We start from the raw sequence: 21,364 nt of genomic DNA on the forward strand, positions 1-21,364 counted from the left end.
GAATATATTAATAATTGTGGGTTAAGACAAAATGCCAAATTGTCAACGCCGAATCCTAGATCCTCACCAAAACCAAACGTGACTTGTGATTCAAAGGATACAGGCTAGTGCCAGATATACTGTGCTCTTTCTCTGAAGGAGTCTCAAGCCATCAGACACAGCTCTCCCAAATATCTATTTTTGTGTGTTAAGAAGTGTTTCAGATTAATGGACACATTTTGAGCAATGTTCATTTTGAAGCACCCTGTGTTTTTTTGTTTCCAGTTTTATTGAGATATAAGTGTAAGGTGTACAGTCTGATGATTTGACTTGCATGTATTATGATATGATTGCCACAATAAGTTTAGTTAACATCCATCATCTCATATAGACACAGAATAAAAGAAAAAGAAAGAATGTTTTACTTGTGATGAGAACTCTTTGGATTTATTTTCTTAACAACTTTCATATATATCACATAGCAGTGTTAACTACAGACATCATGTGGTACATTACATACCTAGTACTTATTTATCTTATAACTGGAAGTTTATACCTTTGGACCACCTTCAAAAGCCCCTGTGTTTTATATTCTGTTAATGATGCAGATTGGAAAATGTTGATATGACTACTCCCCATTCTCTAGCCCCATGTCCCATAAACCCATAAATTACATGTCTGTTTACAAAAAGCAATCAACCTCTGTGCCACTCCCATTATGGATAAGATAATGATGTGTTATGGGAGCTGTCCTGTACAAAGTAGGATGTTTAGCAGCATCCTTGGCCTCTACCCACTAGATGTCAAGTAGGGTCTCCTCACCCATCCCCCCAGGTGTGACAATCAAAAATGTCTCTGGACATTGCCAAAGGTGGGCTATGGTAATAGGGGAGCCACATCACCCTGGTTGAGAAACACTGATCTGAACAAATCAGATATATCCTTCTAAAAACATAATAGACTTGTGAATATATTTTTAAATATACAAACATGGGGTTTTGTGTGTCTGTCTGAGGAGTTGTGGGGCACATTTCCTCTTTGAGGGACTAGTTTTCCGGAGAGCCACAATGGAAAGGTACTTCAGTGGTGTATTTGATGGGTTAGGAAGATTTCCTTGCCTTCAGTTTTCTTTCACACTTTGGTGTCACAACAATAGTCCTTAACCTTACTTTGCTCTTAACCTGAAGGATATGAGAACCCATACTCCATTTTAGTATGGCAGTGATTCTGAAATAGGCATGGGCTTTAAAAAAGTAGAAATATCTACTACCCCCACCTGAAATTTTTATATATCTCCCTAGAGTGTATTTCTTCTCACTGCCCATTAAATTTTTTCTTTGTTGTCGATAGCTGTCCGGATTGAGGGGAACCAGAACAGGATGCATCTGTGATTAGGTTTCCATCTCTCATACCCATTTTCTCCCTTCTCCTTCTGTTTGCTTTCTTTCTCTTTTCTCCTGTTTACTCAATCCCATTTTGATTCCAATACTTAACTGTTCACATAGCCCTCAGTTCCCCCTGAAACTCTCTCAATACCAACAATATTAACTAATGGCTTTAAAAGTTGAATATTTATTGAGTACTGGTGAGAAGGGATGAGAGGATACTGAGACTGATAAGACACAGATAATACTTTTAACATGTTTGTGATCTAGTCAAAATATGACATATACTCAAATGAATAATTTATTTTTATTTTTAATATAAATTTTTTCTGAGCATAAAATAATGTATGCTTATATATACTTCTTATAGAGATTTTAAAATATACAATTATTACAAATATAAAAATATACAAAATATCTAAACTTTCCATAGATGCATAATTTCACCACTTAGAAATAACAAGTTTTAACATTGTTATATTGTCTTGTAGATTTTTCTGGGTTCATTCACTTATATCCATTAAGTGAGTGTATTTCAAAGTGATATATGGGAACCATAAATACTGTACAATAAGGATATACTATGTGTCAGTGAAGAGTAATAGTCTATGGGATGGATCATGGTCCATTTCTCAGGCCTGGGTTTCTCAATATGTCTTGTGCTTTATGGACCTGATAAGCACTCCAGAGGATGAAATGATGGGGTAGCATTACTCTTTAAGTAACAGCATAACAGGGTATGGAGGAGTGAAGATACAAAGCATACTCAGGAAACTGACTATTCTAGTTTGTCTAGAACAGTTGTTCTTGTCGTTCGTTGTTCATTACTATTACCTGGGGAATTAGAAGAAAAAAAATGTCCTAATGGCCAGTACCTCCTGGGACGTAGTGGGTCAGAATCTTTGAGAGCAGACTAAGACATTCGTATTTTTAAAAAGCTCCTTAGATAGACTGTGCAGCCAAAACTGGGAGGAGAACTACAGGACCAGGGCCTAGAGAATGAGAAGTAGACCAAGAAGAGAACTGGAAAGGGAACTCAGGGCCACAGGGATGAATATGGAACTTGTTTTGGATTCTATTTAGTAGACAATATAGAATAATTTTTTTGAGCTAGAGTGACACAATCAACGTGTAATTATAGGGAAATTAATTTTGCGGGCGAGATAGAGTGACTCAGAGGTAATGAACTCAGGAGGCCCACACAGAAAGCACCTAGGGCTCCAAATAGGTCTGGGGGTAGTGGAAATGGAAAGGGAGGCACGGACATGAGTGAGGCAGGAAAGTCGACTACCAATTAGCTGTGGGGCTAGGCCTGGGCAAAGAGCTAAGATATGTTTCAGTTTTGACTCCAGAATGACCTCAAAAAGAATTTTCTTTTGTTTTTATCAGATATATGGAAGGTGGAATAAGAATTAGTTTGGAGCAATGATGATGAATGTGGCTTTTACTGGAATGTGATTGCGATTTGGAGGAGGATGCCAGTGGAACTCTCCAACACAATGTTATAAATCTAGGAAAAATTCAGGAGGTAGCTTGTGGCTAGAAAAGGAAATGTGAAAATTCTCTACATATAGGGATAGGTGAAGGTAGGGAGTGGATGAGGTCATTGAGTGGGGAGGGTGCAGATGGAAGACAGGAAGCCTAGGGATAGAATCTTTAGGTACATTTTAGTTCATGGAGTAGAAGAAGGAAGAGGAAGCATTAAAGGGATTGATTCAGTGAAATAAGTGGGTCAGATTTCTCTTCAAGTATACAGCAGATATAATTACAACGCGTATAATTTATTTAGTTATTCTACTTGAAAAGATTAACTTAAGTGCTTTGTACTTTCTTTTCAAAAGGTGATGGCAGTTTTGGCTCAGTTTATCGAGCAGCCTACGAAGGAGAAGAAGTGGCTGTGAAGATTTTTAATAAACATACCTCGCTTAGACTGTTAAGACAAGTAAGAAATCCAAGACTATTATCACATTAAATCATACATTGTAAATTTCCTGGAACTCTTGTTTTGCCTGCATTTGTGAAAATGCAAAAGGATGACCACATTTCCCCTAAAAGATTACTTGTGTTTAATTATAAAAGCCCATTTGTCCTTTCTTTATGGAGAAAAAGGGTTTGTTTTGTTTCTCCTGTTGAGAAACAAAGAAAAGACAGTTTTCTGAGAATTCTTGTTCTAGGCTTCACAGCTACATACCACAAGTACAGAAGTAAAGAGGGTACCTCTTTTGCAGTCTTGTATTCCAAAGGAACCAAAGTCCTACCACAGTAGCCCATTAAAGACTTCTCTCAGCCTCAATTAAGTCACATGTTCTTTTCTCAACAAGCACTTATGTGCAGGGCAGCGCTATATTCTGGTTGGGTCAGGCCTGTCTTACTGACCCAATCACTATGGTAATGAGGATGGTGTTAGAATGTTCCCACCTTTCGCTGAGGCTGGGGTTGGGGTCAGTTCCCCCTATGGCTCATGGCCTTGCATGGGTGAGGGTTGGATGCCTGAGCAAAAATCAAACACCCTTAGGAAGAAAGAAGGGTAGATGGATGTTGAATGCATAACCAACAGTGGTCATTCCAGTACCCTCTTTTGTTTTGAGTAATTGAGGGGATTGATTGCTTTTTTCTGAGTCTTTCCTGGCAGTAAGTATGAGAGAGAGAGACAGGGTGAGAGGAGAGGTAAAATCCAGTGTGAATGATGCAGTCTTACACCAGAACTCAACTGTATTTTTCAATCTGTTCAGTCCTACTTGTTTTTGTTTTTCTTTTGGTGAGGAAGATTGGCCCTGAGCTAACGTCTGTTGCCAATGTTCCTCTTTTTGCTTGAGGAAGATTGTCACTGCACTAACATCTGTGCCAGTCTTCCTCTGTTTTGTATGTGGGGTGCCACCACAGCATGGCTTGATGAGCAGTGTGTGTAGGTCTGTGCCAGGGCTGTTGAAGTGGAACATGTGAACTTAGTCACTATGCCACTGGGCCAACCCCTATTCAGCCCTACTTTTTCCTTTGATTTATTACAAAAAAATAATTTGTGTCTAAATCTGAATCTAAATAACTTGTATAAATGAAAAGAACCCCACAGTTACAATATATTAGTTACTCTGAATAATGAAAATAATATCAGATCTTTGCAAAATATCCTGGAGTAATTTTGATTATTTGTACCAAAAGTTACACTGTTGCTCTAGGAATAAGCTAACAAACATTTTGTATATAGAAGCAAGTCTGTGAACAAAATCTGGGCCCAGTCTGTTTCAATCTGTAGGCAATTTGTTGTATAAATTTATTTTTCAACCTTGGTCATTAGTCTTCAATATGTTTCTAGTTTTAGGTAATGTGCTCGGGAAGCTTGTTGGAAATCAGAATACTAAAAATGTACAGGATGGATTAGTGTATAGGCAGGTAGGTGAAACAAGGAAATGGTAGAAGAAATAGAAACAGTAGAGAGTGCATAATGTGCTTCTTCTTAAAAAAAAAAAAAAAGGAAAGGAAAGGAAAACACTTCAGTGTTAGGTGCTGCATTTTGAGGATCTTTCTACCGGTGGTCATGAATTGGGGTCGAGCTGTTACACTTTCTTGCTCCCTTCTTTTTGCAATTAGTGAGCTGCTTTCTGGGAGAGAAAATTTGGATCAGGCTTCTGTCTGTGCCTATGAAAGAAAACAGACCTAACTTGACTTCTTTTCATCAGTTTTAACCAACTGAACTTATCGGACATAGAAGAAAGAAAGATTTTTATCTACTAAGGAAATATGATTGCAGTCTGAAGCTTTTGTTCTTGGAAAATCCTCTCTCAGGGTATTCAGCCTTTCTTCTTCAGCTTGCAGAATTCTGCACACTTCAGTTTCCTGGTAAATGCGGTTGGCACTGATGTTTCTCATCTTTGAAGCTAGTTGTTAAGAAGCAGAGCTTCTGCAGAAATCACAGTTTAAAACATGAATCAATTTAATATCCCATAAGCTAGAAATTTCAGCTAAATTACCATTGCAGAATAAAGTGAAATATACAGAATAAAGTGTATATGGAATTAATAAACAGCAATATCACAAAGGAGAAAGTAAAGTCTCATCTGATGTAGTCTAGGAAAGGGATTCTATCAGAATGGAGACCTCTCTGTTCAAGCTAAAATGGTGTCTCTGACTTCTTGGATTGGAGAGAGATTGTTGCAGCTGGGAATTGCTTTAGTAAAGGGTCCAAGGAGGTCCCTCTGAGGACGTGGTAGTATTTGAGCTAAGATCTGTATGGCAAGAAGCCTTCAGCTATGTGAAGGGTGAAGGGATTTCTAGGCAGAGGGATCAGCAAGGACAGAGACCCTGTGGCTGGAAGGAAGGAGCTGGGTGGTGGAGGGGTGGTGAATGAAGAGGAGAGAGAGAGGAGATGGGGTCTGAGGCGGGGGCTGGGGCCAGATTAGGTCAGGCCGTGAAGGCTGTGTAAATACATGGGATTTTAATCTAAGAGAAATGGGAAGTCAGTAGAGAGTTTTCAGGAGAGGGTGGTACTGTATATTTCTGTCTTAGACATTACTCTCAGTAATGTTATTTCTAGTCCTTAAACCAGAAAGGATAGCAGATTGTATTTCACAGCCCAGTTATAGTTGATCAGTAGTAGCCACTGAGAATCCTGGGCCCAGAAGGATGCTGTGGCTAACTAGGGTTCAGTAGATAAGATCGCCGTGACCTGTCACTGTGACCATAATGTGTGTACTGCTCCTGCATTAGATGTTCTGACAGAAGTAGAGCAGAAGGGAAAAGAGAAGTTAAAATTTTAATTCGAAATATAGTTTCAGAATCAGCTGTTTATTCCTGAAAATATGGAAAATACAAAAAATCTCAAAGAAACAGAAAGATTGCTATAGTCTCATCACCCAGAGAAAACCATGCTCGAAGAGTTGATGTGTTTAAGGAAGGAGACACTTGGGTAACAGCCGATGTGGTGTCACTCTGAAATGATTGGACTTTTGCAGGAGCTGGTGGTGCTTTGCCATCTCCACCACCCCAGCTTAATATCTTTGCTGGCGGCTGGGATTCGTCCTCGAATGTTGGTCATGGAGTTGGCCTCCAAAGGGTCCCTGGATCGCCTGCTTCAGCAAGACAAGGCCAGTCTCACCAGAACCCTGCAGCACAGGATCGCACTCCATGTGGCTGATGGCTTGAGGTAATTAATTAGGTCACATTGTTTTCCATTCTGTGTATGACAAGTATTAGCCCAAACTTGCTCTCAGGCTCTGAGAACAGCACTTCCCAGTAACTTGGTGTCCCAGTAATATTTCACAAACAGTATGGGTGAAAAATTACCATTTCTCTGATGAAATTTTAAAATTTGATAAAATTAGAGGAGGAAGACCATGTGGAACCCCATGGCTAGTAGTAGTGGAGTTTGAAGCCAAGAGTCCTGCTCCAGATCCCATGATCTTAACCCTGTATTGACCTCCCGCCCATAAAAAAATAGAGGTTAGGCTTCAGAGTATCAAGCGAAATGTCAGTTATCATGGGTAATTCTAATAAGGAAGGATTCGTCCATATTTCTGAAGGGGACGACAGTGATGTGAGTCGGGTGGTTCTGCAGGACTGTAGTGTGTCTCCGAGGCACACCCAACCCTGTGGCCCGATGGCAGCTACATGGAGCCTTGAGAGGCAGCACAGCATAGTGGGGAGACCATGGTCTTTGGAGACAACCGGACTGGGGTAAATCACTGCTCCACACGCTTAGTCACTGCGATTTTATTTCTCCGACTCTCTTCTTTTTATAGTCTGTAAACTGTGGCTGATACTTATTGCAAAACATTTTAAGGTCTTTTGTAGTAATTGAAGAAATCTCAAATTAAACTCTCCATTTCCTCCTCCTCCACTGCTCCCCATCTCCAGTCACCCAGTTCTTTCCTCTTGGATTCATCATTCGTTCCTTCCTTTCTCACATCCCGCATCTAATCCTTCAGCAAATATTTCCAGCTCTGCTGTCAAAATATATCTTAATGCAGCTACCTCTCACAGCTTCTCTCCCTACCACAGCTGAAGCCACTGTCGTCTCTCCTTGCCTCACTGGTCTCCCCGCTTTCACCTTTCCCCCTGGAGCTTGTTCTTCACACAGCACACAAAACCACACAGAGTGGTTTTTGTAACATGGAAGTCAGATCAAGGCTTTCTCCTGTTATTAACTCTCTCCTACCTCACTTTCTAGCCCCCGTACTCAGCCACTCACCTCCCAGGGGTTTCTTGAATATGCCAGAGGCTTTATAGAAGCTCTTCCCTTGGCCAGGAATGCCTGACCTCTAGATATCCTCTTGGCACGCTTCTTATTTCGTTCAGGTCCCTTCTCTGAGAGGATGTCCCTGAATACCTTATGTCTCTTTGGCACTTATAGCACTTATTGCTAAATGGTATTCTTTATGTTTTCATTAAAAAAATTTCTTTATTATCTGTCTTTGCCACTGGACTCCAGGAGCCATGATAGCAGGGACTTTTCATCTCATTCACTGACGCATCTCCAGCACTGAGAACAGTGGGCCCTCAGGCATATGTGTGGGCAGTAGGGAGAAGGGAGAAAGGAAGATGGGCAGAAAACAGTGCCCAGCCATAGTAGCCATGCAGTGAATGCAAATTTCCTTCTCTTCCTTCCCTTCTGAAATACTGTGTCTATTCCCTTTGGGCAGTATCCAGAAATGTAAATAAAGTGACAGTAAGGAAAACAAACACTGCTCACAAACAAAGCCAAACCAGCAGGATATAATTATTACTAGTGCGTAGAGAATATAATAGAGATTATAATATATACATAAAATAAGTAGAATCCTGTTCCTGAAAGAGTCCAGAAACTACTGGAAAACACACAGATTATTAAATTAAACAGGAATACAAAGATTTGGGTTTGGGTTGATGTGTCAGTTTTTAAACACCAGGGGGAACCTTGTATTAGATTAATCTAGATAAAGTGCATTTATGTCTCGTATGTTTCAAAGCTGTCTCAGTCACTTTCCTTAATTTAGCCAACTCTAGGTCCTAGTTTTTCCCTAATTCTTTCACATAATCCCCAGAGTGCTCATTTATAAAATGAGGAATTGCTATATTTTTACTCACCAACATTTCTAAGATCTTGTCTCTCATGTAACTTATATGGTTTTTTGATATCTTACTTTAAATAGTAAATCCAGCAATTTTTGATGAACTAAATGAAGTCTCAGCATATTTTCCTATAATTTAACTGATTTGTTCTCAACATAATGCCAAGGCACCTTTCCGGCTCTTGTGCCACAAGAGGCTGGTAGGTTTCAGTAGCTGTCAATTTTCTACCAGCACTAAGTATGTTTTAAAAACTCAGCATTGAAAACTCTTCCTGGGGCCGGCCCCACGGCCGAGTGGTTAAGTTCACGCGCTCCGCTGCGGTGACCCAGGGTTTCGCCGGTTCAAATCGTGGGCGTGGACATGGCACTGCTCATCAAGCTATGCTGAGGTGGCATCCCACATGCAACTAGGAGGACCCACAACTAAGAATATACAACTATGTACCTGGGGGCTTTGGAGGGAAAAAGGAAAAAGAAAATCTTAAAAAAAAAAAAAAAGATTTGTCTTCCCAAATATATTTTAGCATAGAGCTGTAACTACAGAAGTAGAAAGAGACAATAAAATTGCACTTCTTTTGCATCCCTTAAATGACAGAGCTGTTTCGAGTGACATTCAGGAACTTTCTTCACATTACATATTCTCTCTTCCATAGTCTTGTGTTCAACTATTAGCTTGCATCTCTAATTCAGTGCGTTCCTTTGAGCTCTTTATTATAATTCTCAACTACCTAGGAAGTCACCTGTATTTCTCATAAGTTTCTATGCTTCGAGATTTTCAAAATTGAATTTACTGTCTCTGCTACTTCCTCCCACCATGAATCTGTTATTTCTCTTTTATCTCCCATTTACCGATGAAGGTCCTTGTATCACATCCAGACCAGCCCCCTTCCCCAAAAAGTAAGTATCCATTTGTCCACCAGGTCCTTGACTGTTTTACATTATCTTTTTAATTATTTATTTTTATGTCACTACTGCTGCCTCGGTCCAGTACCTCCAGGGAGTCAGAATATTTCTTCTAAAATAAAAATCTAGTTATGCTTGAAATTCCCTGGTAGTACCCAATTTTCTGCAAATACATTCAAACTCCATGAATAGCATCAAAACTCTTTATGTATGCCTCTTGTCTGCGGCTCCAGCCTCCTGCCACTCCACTGCCAATACCCGGTGTTCATGGTGAAGGTCTTGACTTTTCATTGACAACCATGTCTCTCTTTGCATTTTTCTTTCGTCTCTTCCCACAATTTTTTGGCCGAGAGGACTCATTTTCCCCTAGAATTTGCTGACGTACCATCTCCACAATGAAGTTCAACGGCCCCAGGAAGAGCTGGCCTCTCTAACACGAGTCTGCTCCATGCAGGACTTTGTGTTAAGTGCTGAAGAGGGAAAGGTAGACATTATATTGATTGCTCTTCTCAGGTTGAAAACTTACGAGCTAGTGGGAGAACCTGCTTTGCTATCTTTGCCTTTGTGCTTTTCTTCCTCTGGCTTCCGTAGCATCAGGTGCTTACCACATCTCTGCAACCTTATTTGAGCACCTGTCTCTCCTAGATGGTGACCTCTCAAGAACAGAGATGCAAAGATGGCTTTATATTCCCTGGTGACTGGCCCTCATAGATGCCCAATCCATATTTGTTAAATGAATTAATACGTTCTATTTTTAGAATAATTCTATTTAGGATGAGATAAGGTTTACTTTAAATTATAAAGAAAGGAGTTTCTTGGCAATACTGATGCTAATCACAAAGAATGACTGAGTATAGGCCAGTTTATTTTAATAAAATATTTGACAGTAGTTATTGTCACATATTGCATAAATTATGACTGAATTATTTTCAGGAAGGCAAGATCTGCACTTGTTAATATTTCAAAAGTTCTTTTGCTGTTCTTTTAAAAGCTATTAAAACTACACTTTTTAAGATTAATTTCTATAATTTAACATTTTAACTAACGCAGATAATCTCTCCCTCCCACTGACATTATTTCAAATTAAGTTTAACTATTTTTCTTTCAACTTTGGGAAGTCTTCTGAGAGAGTCTGTATACTATAAATATTTTGATAGAGGCGTGCTTTAGAAAGGATTTAGATGCTATTCAATTATGCATCACTTGGCTTTAACTTTTTTCTTCTTAATCTCCCAGCTTTTCTCTGCAGCAGGGCAAGAGAAGCTAATGGCCTTTCAGTAAGCCCTTAGTAAATTTTTCTTTCAAGCCCATTACTTATTGTTAAGGTCAACTTCATTAGTACATTTATCTTATTTTCAGCCAAAAATATGTGTACAGAAATGAATAGGCCTAATGTCAAATGTCCTAACTACATCCTGGAAGAGAAAGAAGCGTCTACTGCATTAGTTGATACAATTAAATGATACATATACTCTAGGCTCTCCTGCAATGGAAAGTTCAGGGTATTGCTGCCACTTGTCCCTATGCCTCTAGCATGTGATTGGTAATAGGTAATGGAGTAAATATTTGTTAATAGAATGTGAACTAGAACCAAAAGCCACAAACAAACAAAGGATTTAAATTTACGTCCATTAAGTCCTGTGAAAAATTGTTCTTTAAAGGTTGGTCGTGAGATACCTGTGAGATCACGTGGAGAGCAAATCTGGCATCATGGAGGCAAGGAAGACAGAGTTGGGGAAAATGTGAATTTTTATGGGTGTGTTAGGAAAGGGAGTAATAGAGTGACTAGTGGTTGTGGCACAGTAGTAGCCCTCTGGCCGTGTGTCCAGAATGGGCACGACCTGGTTGAGACTAAAACTTTATTTTGTTTTTTTTTGTATTAACTAGTTTTTATTCTTTACCTGCAATGTCCCCTTCTAGTTCTTTTGATTGAACGGATCAGTCTCTGAAGACTTTAACGTCATCCAACATCCCCTTTCCCAAGACAGTGTTTTATTCATTTCAACTCACCATCCAAAATGTTCTTTGTTAACCTTAATTTATAATAGAATTGGGTTTCAAGTGAACTACATCTTCCAGCAGGGTACAATATTGATAGCTAGAAAAGTCTGATATTTTGATTTATTATTGAAAAAGTAGAAAATATTTTCCAAAGAATTAGGAAGCATTTTAGTCACAAAAAATAAATATCAGAAGAGACATGGAATAGAGAGCCTTTAAAAAGCTGAGGTAAACTTCGATATGGTTTTAAGAAAATCAAAACTATTAAATAAATGAGAGTCACAACAAAAGCCTATCAATTCTTATTTAACCTTTTTACATTTTAAACTAATTAAAATATTCATATGGTCATTGAGGGAATTCAGAATTCCTTTTAAGTAGTTATTAAGGTTTATGAAAGAAAAGTCCCCCCAAATTGTACTTTGTTTGAAGTGGTTGTGCCTTAAAGTTTAAATCGCTCACTTATCAAGATGGACCTGTTTTGTTTTTGTTTTTTGAAAAGCATAAGTTTGCTTTGTGATATTGGACTTGAATGTTTTGATCTCCTTCTACAATATGTCTTAACTTTGAATGTCAAACTTAGTACAGAATTTTTGATGTTTTGCATAATGGACATACATATTTAAGGAAATCATGGCAGAAATTATAATATTGTAATTACATTTTAGTAAGATGGCCTGTGCATTTTCTGACAGATACCTCCACTCGGCCATGATTATTTACCGTGATTTGAAGCCCCACAACGTGCTGCTTTTCACCCTGTATCCCAATGCTGCCATCATTGCCAAGATTGCGGACTACGGCATTGCTCAGTACTGCTGTAGAATGGGGATAAAAACATCAGAAGGCACACCAGGTAGGTGATAAGGTTTACTTGATAATTCTCTCTTCAAGATGGATAATCAGTGTCTTCAGTTGTGAGTTCAGGAGAATCAAGAGAACACTGTAGCCAATCACATTGTTGTGATGTTTATTGTGTGAATAATTGTGACCAGTATATACTTTTAAACATGTTTGAGTACAAGGTGCTGGCCCTGACCCTGCTGAGAGTTTATGTAATTATGTTACATGCATCATTAACTTTCTTAAATATGAAAAAGTATAAACTCCTAAATACTTCTGGCTCTTAGAGTTTCAGAGAAGGGCCTTGGGCCTGGAGTTCTTGGTTGCACGGTTCCTGATACAAGCATACTTTTTTCTTCTTATACGTTGGAGTTTAAACCTTTAAACATTGCACTTGGGATTTCTTTCTTCCTAATTATACTTAAATAGTAAAACAAATAACGTAGCTTCTCTATTTGGCCCTGTATAGCAAGATGTCTCATGGTTACAATCTAATGTGAAACATACCCAGTCTGGATACCATTATATCTATGGTCTCCAGAAATCACTGGCATCATTTTCTTGGCTTAGATTTTTAATGTTGCTTTTTAGGGTTATCCCAACTTTTTTTGGTCATGCCTGTTCTAATAATCCTATTACTTCTACCGTTAACTGACTTTCTACCAGTGAAAATCCATTTCCTGTGCTCTTGTGTTTTCATGGTCTTATGTTCAGACATGTTCTTTCCATATTATGTCTACCCCACGGAATCCTCCCTCCCTTTCTCAGCTCCCGTTCCTCTTCTTCTAGTCTCAGGTTCATCAGAATCTCAGGTTCTGATTAGTAAGAAACAGTCATAGGGCAAGTGATCTGTACAGACATCTTGTCTTTCAGATTTCAGTTTGAGTGGGAATAGAAAATTGAGGGATTGGCATCAATTTGGGGAAGGACAGCTCTATCTTTAGAAAAGTCTTAGATAGGTAATTATTTGTAAATAAAGTTACAGGTGGCTTTACATCATTTTGGTGATTGCAGCTCAGTTAAAATACATGCCTAAGTCAGAAGAAAATACTCTATAGAGAATATCTGACTGGGCAAAAGATCCTCGCTTGTTTCCTGCCCACCCGCCCACAACTTGTGTACTTAGTAAAGCAAATGACCCCAGCTTCCAATGCCTGGTTTTATTTTTGCTCCGAATACATATCCTCTCTTTTGTTTTACATAGCTGCACGTTGGAAGCAGAATGTGCATTCTCGTAAACATTTCAAAGTATGTATTCTGGCTACGAGTGTTTCTGGGTTGTTCGGTAATAATAAAATATGATCTCTTGAGTATCTGTTGTGTACCAGGCTCAGTGCCAGATACATTAGACACACAGTGTCTTATCCTCGTGCCAGGGCGGAAAGTTAGCTTTTTTCTTCTCATCTGTAAAACGAGGAAGCTGAGGCTCAGCAAGACTATGTAATTTGCACAGTCACGCAGGAAGTGGCCAAGATAGGAACTCAATCTAAATGAGAATTGAATCCAGAGCTATTTGGCTTTAAATTCTATGGTCTTTCTCCTAGATCACATGCAACTCTAACGTGTACTTTAAGAGGTTTATATATATTCAGTCTTAGTTGTTAAACAGCCAAAATAAACAAAGCAAAATGACAGGGCCACAAACAGCAAGTGTTGTCAAGTACAGGTTTGGAAGAATAATCTTAAAGGATGGAATTCCACAGCCTTATATACTCCCACCTAGAAAATGTGGGCAGAGAACAGGGATCTTAACTTGGAAGACCTGTTTGCTACTCTTGTGTCACACGAAAGTAGTCGGGCCCCTCAACTGAGGCCTGCACTTGGTTCCCCATTCATTCCCCAACCCAGTCACTCTGTTCATGGACTGGAAATCCTGCTCTTGAAGCCTTGTCCACCTGTGTGGACAGCAGATCTTTCTGGTCCCTGTTGACTTTGCTCTGGGACTCGAGCCTGCCACCTCCCTCCGCGGGCTACCAGCCAGCTCAGTTCAGCTCAGTTCAAACTCATGGCCCTTCACATGTTAAGTATCTGACTTCCTGGTTTCAGTCAAATCTTCTATAAAGTTCAGTATCCAGCTGATTCTTCATGTCAATCCAGATACTTGCTCCTAGTCCCATTTAATCTCCTATATCAATGTGTGGTAGCATAAATATGGAGAAAGATCATGGCAGAAAAACCTGGAGCCTGATCCTTTCTATTCTGCCCCCACTTCCCCTTGGCTGCTTAATATATTGTATGCATTTTTTTCTTGCTACATGCCAGACCTTCTCTTTATCATTACTGTATTTATTATTGTCAGAGCACTTCTAATCATCCCAGTCTTAAACTCTGCCTCAAATTTTAAATAACGGTAACTGTCACCATTGCTATCACCATCACCAAACTTTTCATTCTCCAAAGCAATTATGTCTGAGAAGAAAATCATTCTCTTTTGTATGATTTGAACTATCTCCTTGTCTTTTCCTTTTAATGGATCTTCCTGTTAATGTTATAACTTTTAACTTGAAAACTTCTAGAGAAACAAAAGACCACGTATTTATTAAATTTTTGTGTATTTCTGTATTAAACCTTACTGTGGTGCATTCACCCTGTGAGTGCATGTGAGTGTGGGTTCGTTACTGATGTCTCAGAGAAGTCGGCAATGGGGAAAAACCTTTTCTGTGGCACCTTTAGAGTTAAACAGAGCCTCATGCTTAGCCCTTAGCACGGGTTGATTATCTCATTTAATCCTTATGACCCTCTGACATAGGTCCTATTACTGTTCCTGGTCTACAGATAAGGAAACTAAAGCTTAGGGACCATTAACAATGTCTATAGGATTGTACAAGATGCAAACCCAAGCTGCCTGAGAGCAGAGCCCCCCGCCAGCTACCATCGCAGCTGGAACACAAAGGTAGAAACACTTCTCTTATTGGCAAGGACCACAGTTCAGTGTCTGTCTACATTTTGAAAGATAAATATGAAATGAATACTTTTAACTTTAAGCAACTTGGAGAGCTTCACCTTTAACTCAGTCAAATGGATATATTTATATTGTATCCTGTTGGGAGTGACAGTTAATTCTGGGTCCTGTGACAGTTGCACTGTTGACTGAGATGGATGCTGACTGATGGTGTCAACTCTGCCAACATCCATAGAAATGTAACAATCTTTGGGTAAATAAAAATCTTATTCTCTAGTTATTCACTATCATCTGATAGAGATTATGAAACATGCTCTACTCACACTTCTCTGAAAGTAAAAAAGAAAGAAAATAGATGCTTCTGTGCATTTTGTGATATATAATCAGACCTAATTTATAAATTTCTTATATTTTTGATCTATGGACCTTTTTTTATTTACTCATTGCATTTGTTAAGACTTACCTGAAAAATTATTTCTAAAAATAGTTTTTAGACAATGAATCACTTTTTCCCAATTATTTTAACATTGTAATTGTTATGATAATTCTCCAAGAGAAAATTATCCTTATTTTTTATTCATTCATTCATGCATTTGGCAATAATTTATTGAACGCTTACCAAAAACCAAACTGGTGCTACTACTTAATAGCTATGTGGTGTTCCTCAAGGTTTGCTTTCTGGGGCTCGGTTTTCATTTCTGTAAATTGTGGTGAGAAATATAATGCCTACCTCACAGGGTTGTTGGAAGGGTAAAATGAAGTAGTCCATATAAATAGCATAGAAAAGGGTTTGGCATATTGCAGATGCCCCAAGTATGTTAGCCATTGCTCCAGTGGTGAATTTGGGGAATGTGCATGAATAAGTGTAAATTTTGCCCTCCGGAAGTACACATTCTGCCAGGAGAAATAGTGCTGTAAACAAACAATCATAAAGCATTGTGTCAGTTTCAACAGGAGATCTAGTTCAAGGCAGAGAGAGAGCACAAGGGAGCAAGTGATTAGCTGAGCTGTAAGTCGTCAGAACTTCCGTGAAAGGGAGGGTGATTATGGAATTATGTCTTAAAGGATAAGCTGGAGGCTTGAGAAAAACATAATAAAAGAGCAGGAGGAGACATTGCAGGTAAAAGGTACTAAGGTATAAAGTGACTTGTTCAGATAACTGCAAGAAATTCTGCCTGGTCTAAGTGACAGGTGGCCGATGGAGGATTATTTAGTTAAGTGTTTTTCAATTCTGACTGTATATTAGATAACATATAGAGCTTAAAAAAAAAAGGTATCCACTGGGCCTATGTTCTTTACAATTCTGTTTAGTAGGTATGGAGCAGGGGCTCTTAATCTGGCCACATGTTAGCAGCTCCTGGAAGACTTTCAAATATATGGGTCCCAGGATCTGACTCCCAGGGTTTCTGATTTAACTAGTTTACGGTGGACTCCAGACATTGATGCTACTTAAATGATCTCCAGGTGATCCCAATGTGCATCCAAGGTTGAGACTTACTGGTCTAGAATGAGGATCAAGAACATCTGCAGTTTTTTAAGTACCACAAATGATTCTGAAAAAGTGTGACAATTTTCTGGCTCATTAAGTGCTTTTAAAGTCATGCCAAGTAATTTAATGTCTAAGTTATAGGAAGTCATTGAAAAATATTCTCATTTGTTAGCAAAAGGTTCCTATCTCTACATCATATATAGTGTGTATGAATTGATTATAAGATGGGCAGCTCAGAATTTGGTACTGTTTCACAACGGGGGAAAATGTTATTTATAGAAAAAATTTAACGAGATAATTAGCATTTACTCTAGATTTTAAGAGTATGAGCTGTGATATTAACAAGCTATAAATTATGAAATTGTGTAAATATGAATAGAGTTCAGATGTGTATTCAAATTTTTAAAAAGGCGGTCTCAATTATTTTAAATTGATCTTTCTCGGTGCACATTCCAGGCACTGCATTCTAGGATTCTGTAGATACAGAGATAGATATGACTGAGTGAACTGTTGGCTGGCTGGAATCTATTCAACATGGGCTGTGGAGTCAGACTATCTGGGTTTGATTCCTGGCTCTACACTTACTAGCTGAGGCTGCAGAAATTACCTAACTTCTCTCCTTGCTTATGCAGTAGTACCTAGGAATAGTGTCTATCCTAGGGGATTGTTGTGCAAATTAAATGAGAAATTCATATAAAATATTTAGCACAATGTCTGGCACATTCCTAGCTGCCTTTCCTTCCAGGACTCCCTGCTATGTCTTCTAACTTAGGGGGGCCCATGTTCGTGTTCCCCTTCCCTGTGCCGTGGGCTTGGACCTCTGCCAGACACTGAGTACTCACCTTATTTGTTTGCTCTCTCTCAGGGATCACTGTCCTGTGCTCCTGGTATCCAGTGTTTCATATATTTTGTCTGCTTATTTCACTGTATTATGCAGGATGGTAAATCTAGCCCCTGTTATTCCATCTTAGCTAGAAATAGATGTGACACATGTTTAAATAAATGACTTATTTGAACAGCCTAGTCCTACAATGTACATTTAGGATTTCAGTTAACCTTTAACATTTCTAGTCTTTGAGGGCCCTCGATGCTAAATAGGGTGTCCATGCTTATGCTTGTTTGGTGCACGAGCACCATAGATCATTCACAGTATCAGATCATAGATCATGTGACAGTATTGTCCCTTTGTAAAGATGCGGGAAATGTTCCTATTTCCAGCCTTTCCCAATGGCAGGTAATATTAAAAGTGTTCATTTTTATCCCAAATTAAATTTAGTGGTGAATACATTGAACAGCTTGAAAGTTTATTCTTCCTGTAACTACTATGGGTAACACATATAATTAAATACAAGGCAGACATTTTTGAAGAACTTGCAGTCGCTGTTCCCGGGAAGTCCTCAGTGATAAAGATACATGTACCATGGCTTGGAGGATGTTCTCATGGTTGGATTGATAATCAAACGTTATGTTGATGGCTTAGGTCTTAACACCCTCAGTGCCCCTGCAACCATTTTGGGTTTTGAAGTTGAGTCCATGATCAGGCAACTCAGGCAAGTCATTTTAAAGTAAGATTTGATTTGCAAAACGTAAGGGCATGAGGTGAAAGCAGCAAATGCTGTTGAGCAGGTCAGTAGATGTGTTTCTAATAAATTAGTGGAAATAATGCTTCATACTCTGCTAACATAGAGATAGGACTATATCTAGATTTAGATGTGCTTAAGTTTTTATGTACATATTGTATTGTAAATTTTGCTTGTTTGATTTGTTTTCTTTTTCTACTTAATATTTCATGGACATCTTTTTATGTCAAATATTAGTTTTAACAGTTATGTAATATTTCATTTCTGGGACATACAGTAATTTATTTAACCACATCTTGATGTATATGTAAGTTTTTTCTAAGTCTTTGATATATTGGAAGTGCTTAATTAACAGACTCCTAAATTAAAAACTTTTCATTTATGGAACTAATTTTTTAAACATTAAATTCATAGGAAGGGTATTGCTGGGTATACTTATTTTGAATTTTGAAACACTGATTGCCTTCTAGAAAGATTTGTCAATTAAAATTCCCTCAATACTTGAATTAGAGCACCTGTTTTCCATTCTGGGTTTGTTAGTGTTTTAAATCTTCATAAAGTTGATAGTCAAAAAGTGATGATCTGGTGGCTGGCCTGGTGGCGTAGTGGTTGAGTTCGTGTGTCTGCTTCGGCGGCCCGGCGTTCACAGGTTTGGATCCCAGGTGCACCGCTCATTAAGTCACGCTGTGGTGGCATCCCACATGCAAATAGAGGAAGATTGGTACGAATGTTAGCTCAGGGACAATCTTCCTCACATACACACAAATTAATTAATTAAAAATGTGATAATTTTATGTTTTTAGTTTTCAAATATTTAATCATTTGTTTATTTGCTTATTATTTGAGGCCAAGCAACCTTTTATGTATGGGACATATATTTTTTCTTTCATATTTTGTACATTTTCATGTCTTTACTCATTTAATCCACTTTTTTTCTTATTCATTTGTAACATTCATTCGTTAATGTTGGCTTTTTTCTTTGGTGTGTTACAAATGGTTTCCAGTTTATGGTTTGTCTTTTAAACTTGGGCATGGCATTTTGCTGTTGCAAAGTTTGAAGTTTTTCGGTAAACAAATTTTCTCTTCTTTTACCTTTTGGAATCTGATTTTCCTGACATGTGTGGTCCGAGATATAGGAAGGGCAGGGATGGTAGGCGTGATCTGCCCCAGTGCAAGCAGTTGCTTTCTATTTTTAAATTCCCTAAAGGCAATATATCTCCCTCAGCTCTCAGCCTTTGGGCCCCTACCACCCCACCTTTGGTACAGAGGGTGATTATGAATTGAATTTTGAATTCCACTATTATCCCAATATTATCAACTTAATTATGAATATTCCTTTAGTACTCTCACTGCTACCTAGTCTACATTCACACTTCCGGGTCATCAAAATTTTATTAGGTGTAGGGAGTAATGTAGCTACTCCGTTTTTTCTTTAGCAAACAACTGATACTGTTATCATTTATTATAAAATCTGTCTTCTCCCTACTGTTTTGATGCCGCCTTTATGTGTCTCTCCTGCGTATTTGGGTCTAAGTCCTCCACGCAGTGTCAATGTTGTGTCCTTCTGTTTTGGTAGAATATTGAATATTTTAGTTGTGTAATTTTGTCGGACAATCTGATTTAAATTGTTGTTTACTCAGCATTTTTGAAATTCATGATTTTCAAGTGGATATGATAACCTTTTCAGAGAAACAAATTATAGTAATATTTTATGTCTTTTTGTATTTAAATGTATGGATTGTAGATATATCTCAAGTTATTATACATGTGTTGTTGATTAAATGTCATTTTATTGCTACCTGTGATAACATATTTGATCTAGACTGGCCCATTTGATGGATAATGATCGTATCATCCTTCAATGTTTATTATTTGACGGAGATTTTTCCTAATGGCACCTACTGCTCCATAGATAACTTTAAAGGAAATTGTTAGTGCAATCAAGAAACTAGAAATTCACTGGATGAGTTTCAAGAAGCATTTAGAAGTGCATTATATTATAATTGAGATACCCCCTCAATATATAAATAAGGATTATGTTCTCCTGCTGGGGATCATGTCAGTGAAGACATTTATTTTGAAAGGGAGAAGACAAGAAGGCTAAAACCACTTCCATTTTGAAATAAATATTCCTTTCCATATCCTTACAATTATATTTTATAGTGTCCCCTGACTCATTGTGAAAAAACATTCTAACCTTCTGCACAGCTCTGAGACTTGTGAATTGATGCTTAGAGGTATAAGACTATTGTAAAGGATGTGTGCATTAGATGAGATTTTAGACTAAGTGAGCCCTCAAGTCTCTTCCTGCTCTAAGATCCTGTGATTCCAAATCCTAAAGTTGCTAACAGTAAATTCATCAAGGAAAAATATGTCAAATGTTTTAATAGTCTTTGAATAGTCCTTGATATAATAGATACCCAATAAATGTGTTGAATGAATAATAAATAATTGGATAAGGTTTAAATTAGCCTCCAAAATCCCTTTTAAATTCTAGAAAGGTCTGCATAAATGTTGTTAATGAACTAGCTAATGTGCAGGTAACTTATTATTTTTAAGTACTCTTGACTTTACCATTTGTTGTCTGTGTGGCCTTAGGAAAACACATAACATTTTTTTTTTTTGAGGAAGATTAGCCCTGAGCTAACTACTGACAATCCTCCTCTTTTTGCTGAGGAAGACTGGCCCTGAGCTAACATCCATGCCCATCTTCCTCTACTTTATACGTGCGATGCCTACCCACAGCATGGCTTTTGCCAAGCAGTGCCGTGTCTGCACCTGGATCTGAACCAGCGAACCCCGGGCTGCCGAGAAGTGGAACATGTGCACTTAACTGCTGCCCCACCAGGCCGGCCCCAAAATGCATAATATTTGTAAAAGGATTATATTATTTGTAAAATGAAAAGTCCTCATCTACCTATCACAGATGACTCTTGTGCATAGCAAATGAAATATTCAAGAAGGTATCTGTAAAATGCTATAGCAATATGAATTAGGAGCTATTGTGATATGTTTACATTATGTCACATGTACAGTTTATTAGGGATCTATTTTAGAACTATGTCAATTATTTACACAGTTCTTTAGCTTAGGGTTTGAGACATATTATGGCTATGTAGGAAAATGTTCTTATTCTAAGGAAATGCATGGTATCGTTTGGGCTGAAATATTGTATCTGCAACTTAATATAATATGTCAAATATTATGTATATAATATACAATGTTATATGGCATATAAC

The 21,364-nt window shown here is 38.2% G+C and overlaps 1 protein-coding gene across 3 annotated transcripts in view; it reads left to right on the forward strand.

The window, feature by feature from the left end:
- The window catches only part of LRRK2 (leucine rich repeat kinase 2), a 134,030-nt gene that overhangs the window by 91,900 nt on the left and 20,766 nt on the right, over positions 1–21,364 (forward strand). For all 3 annotated transcript variants that reach the window (XM_070493944.1, XM_014827725.3, XM_070493945.1), the window contains 3 exons: positions 3,206–3,306; positions 6,314–6,504; positions 12,007–12,167. In XM_070493944.1, coding sequence (XP_070350045.1) covers positions 3,206–3,306; positions 6,314–6,504; positions 12,007–12,167 — 453 coding nt within the window. The remainder of the gene's footprint in view (positions 1–3,205; positions 3,307–6,313; positions 6,505–12,006; positions 12,168–21,364) is intronic.

This window comes from Equus asinus, chromosome 22 (genome assembly GCF_041296235.1).
Source record: "Equus asinus isolate D_3611 breed Donkey chromosome 22, EquAss-T2T_v2, whole genome shotgun sequence".
Classification (NCBI taxonomy): domain Eukaryota; kingdom Metazoa; phylum Chordata; class Mammalia; order Perissodactyla; family Equidae; genus Equus; species Equus asinus.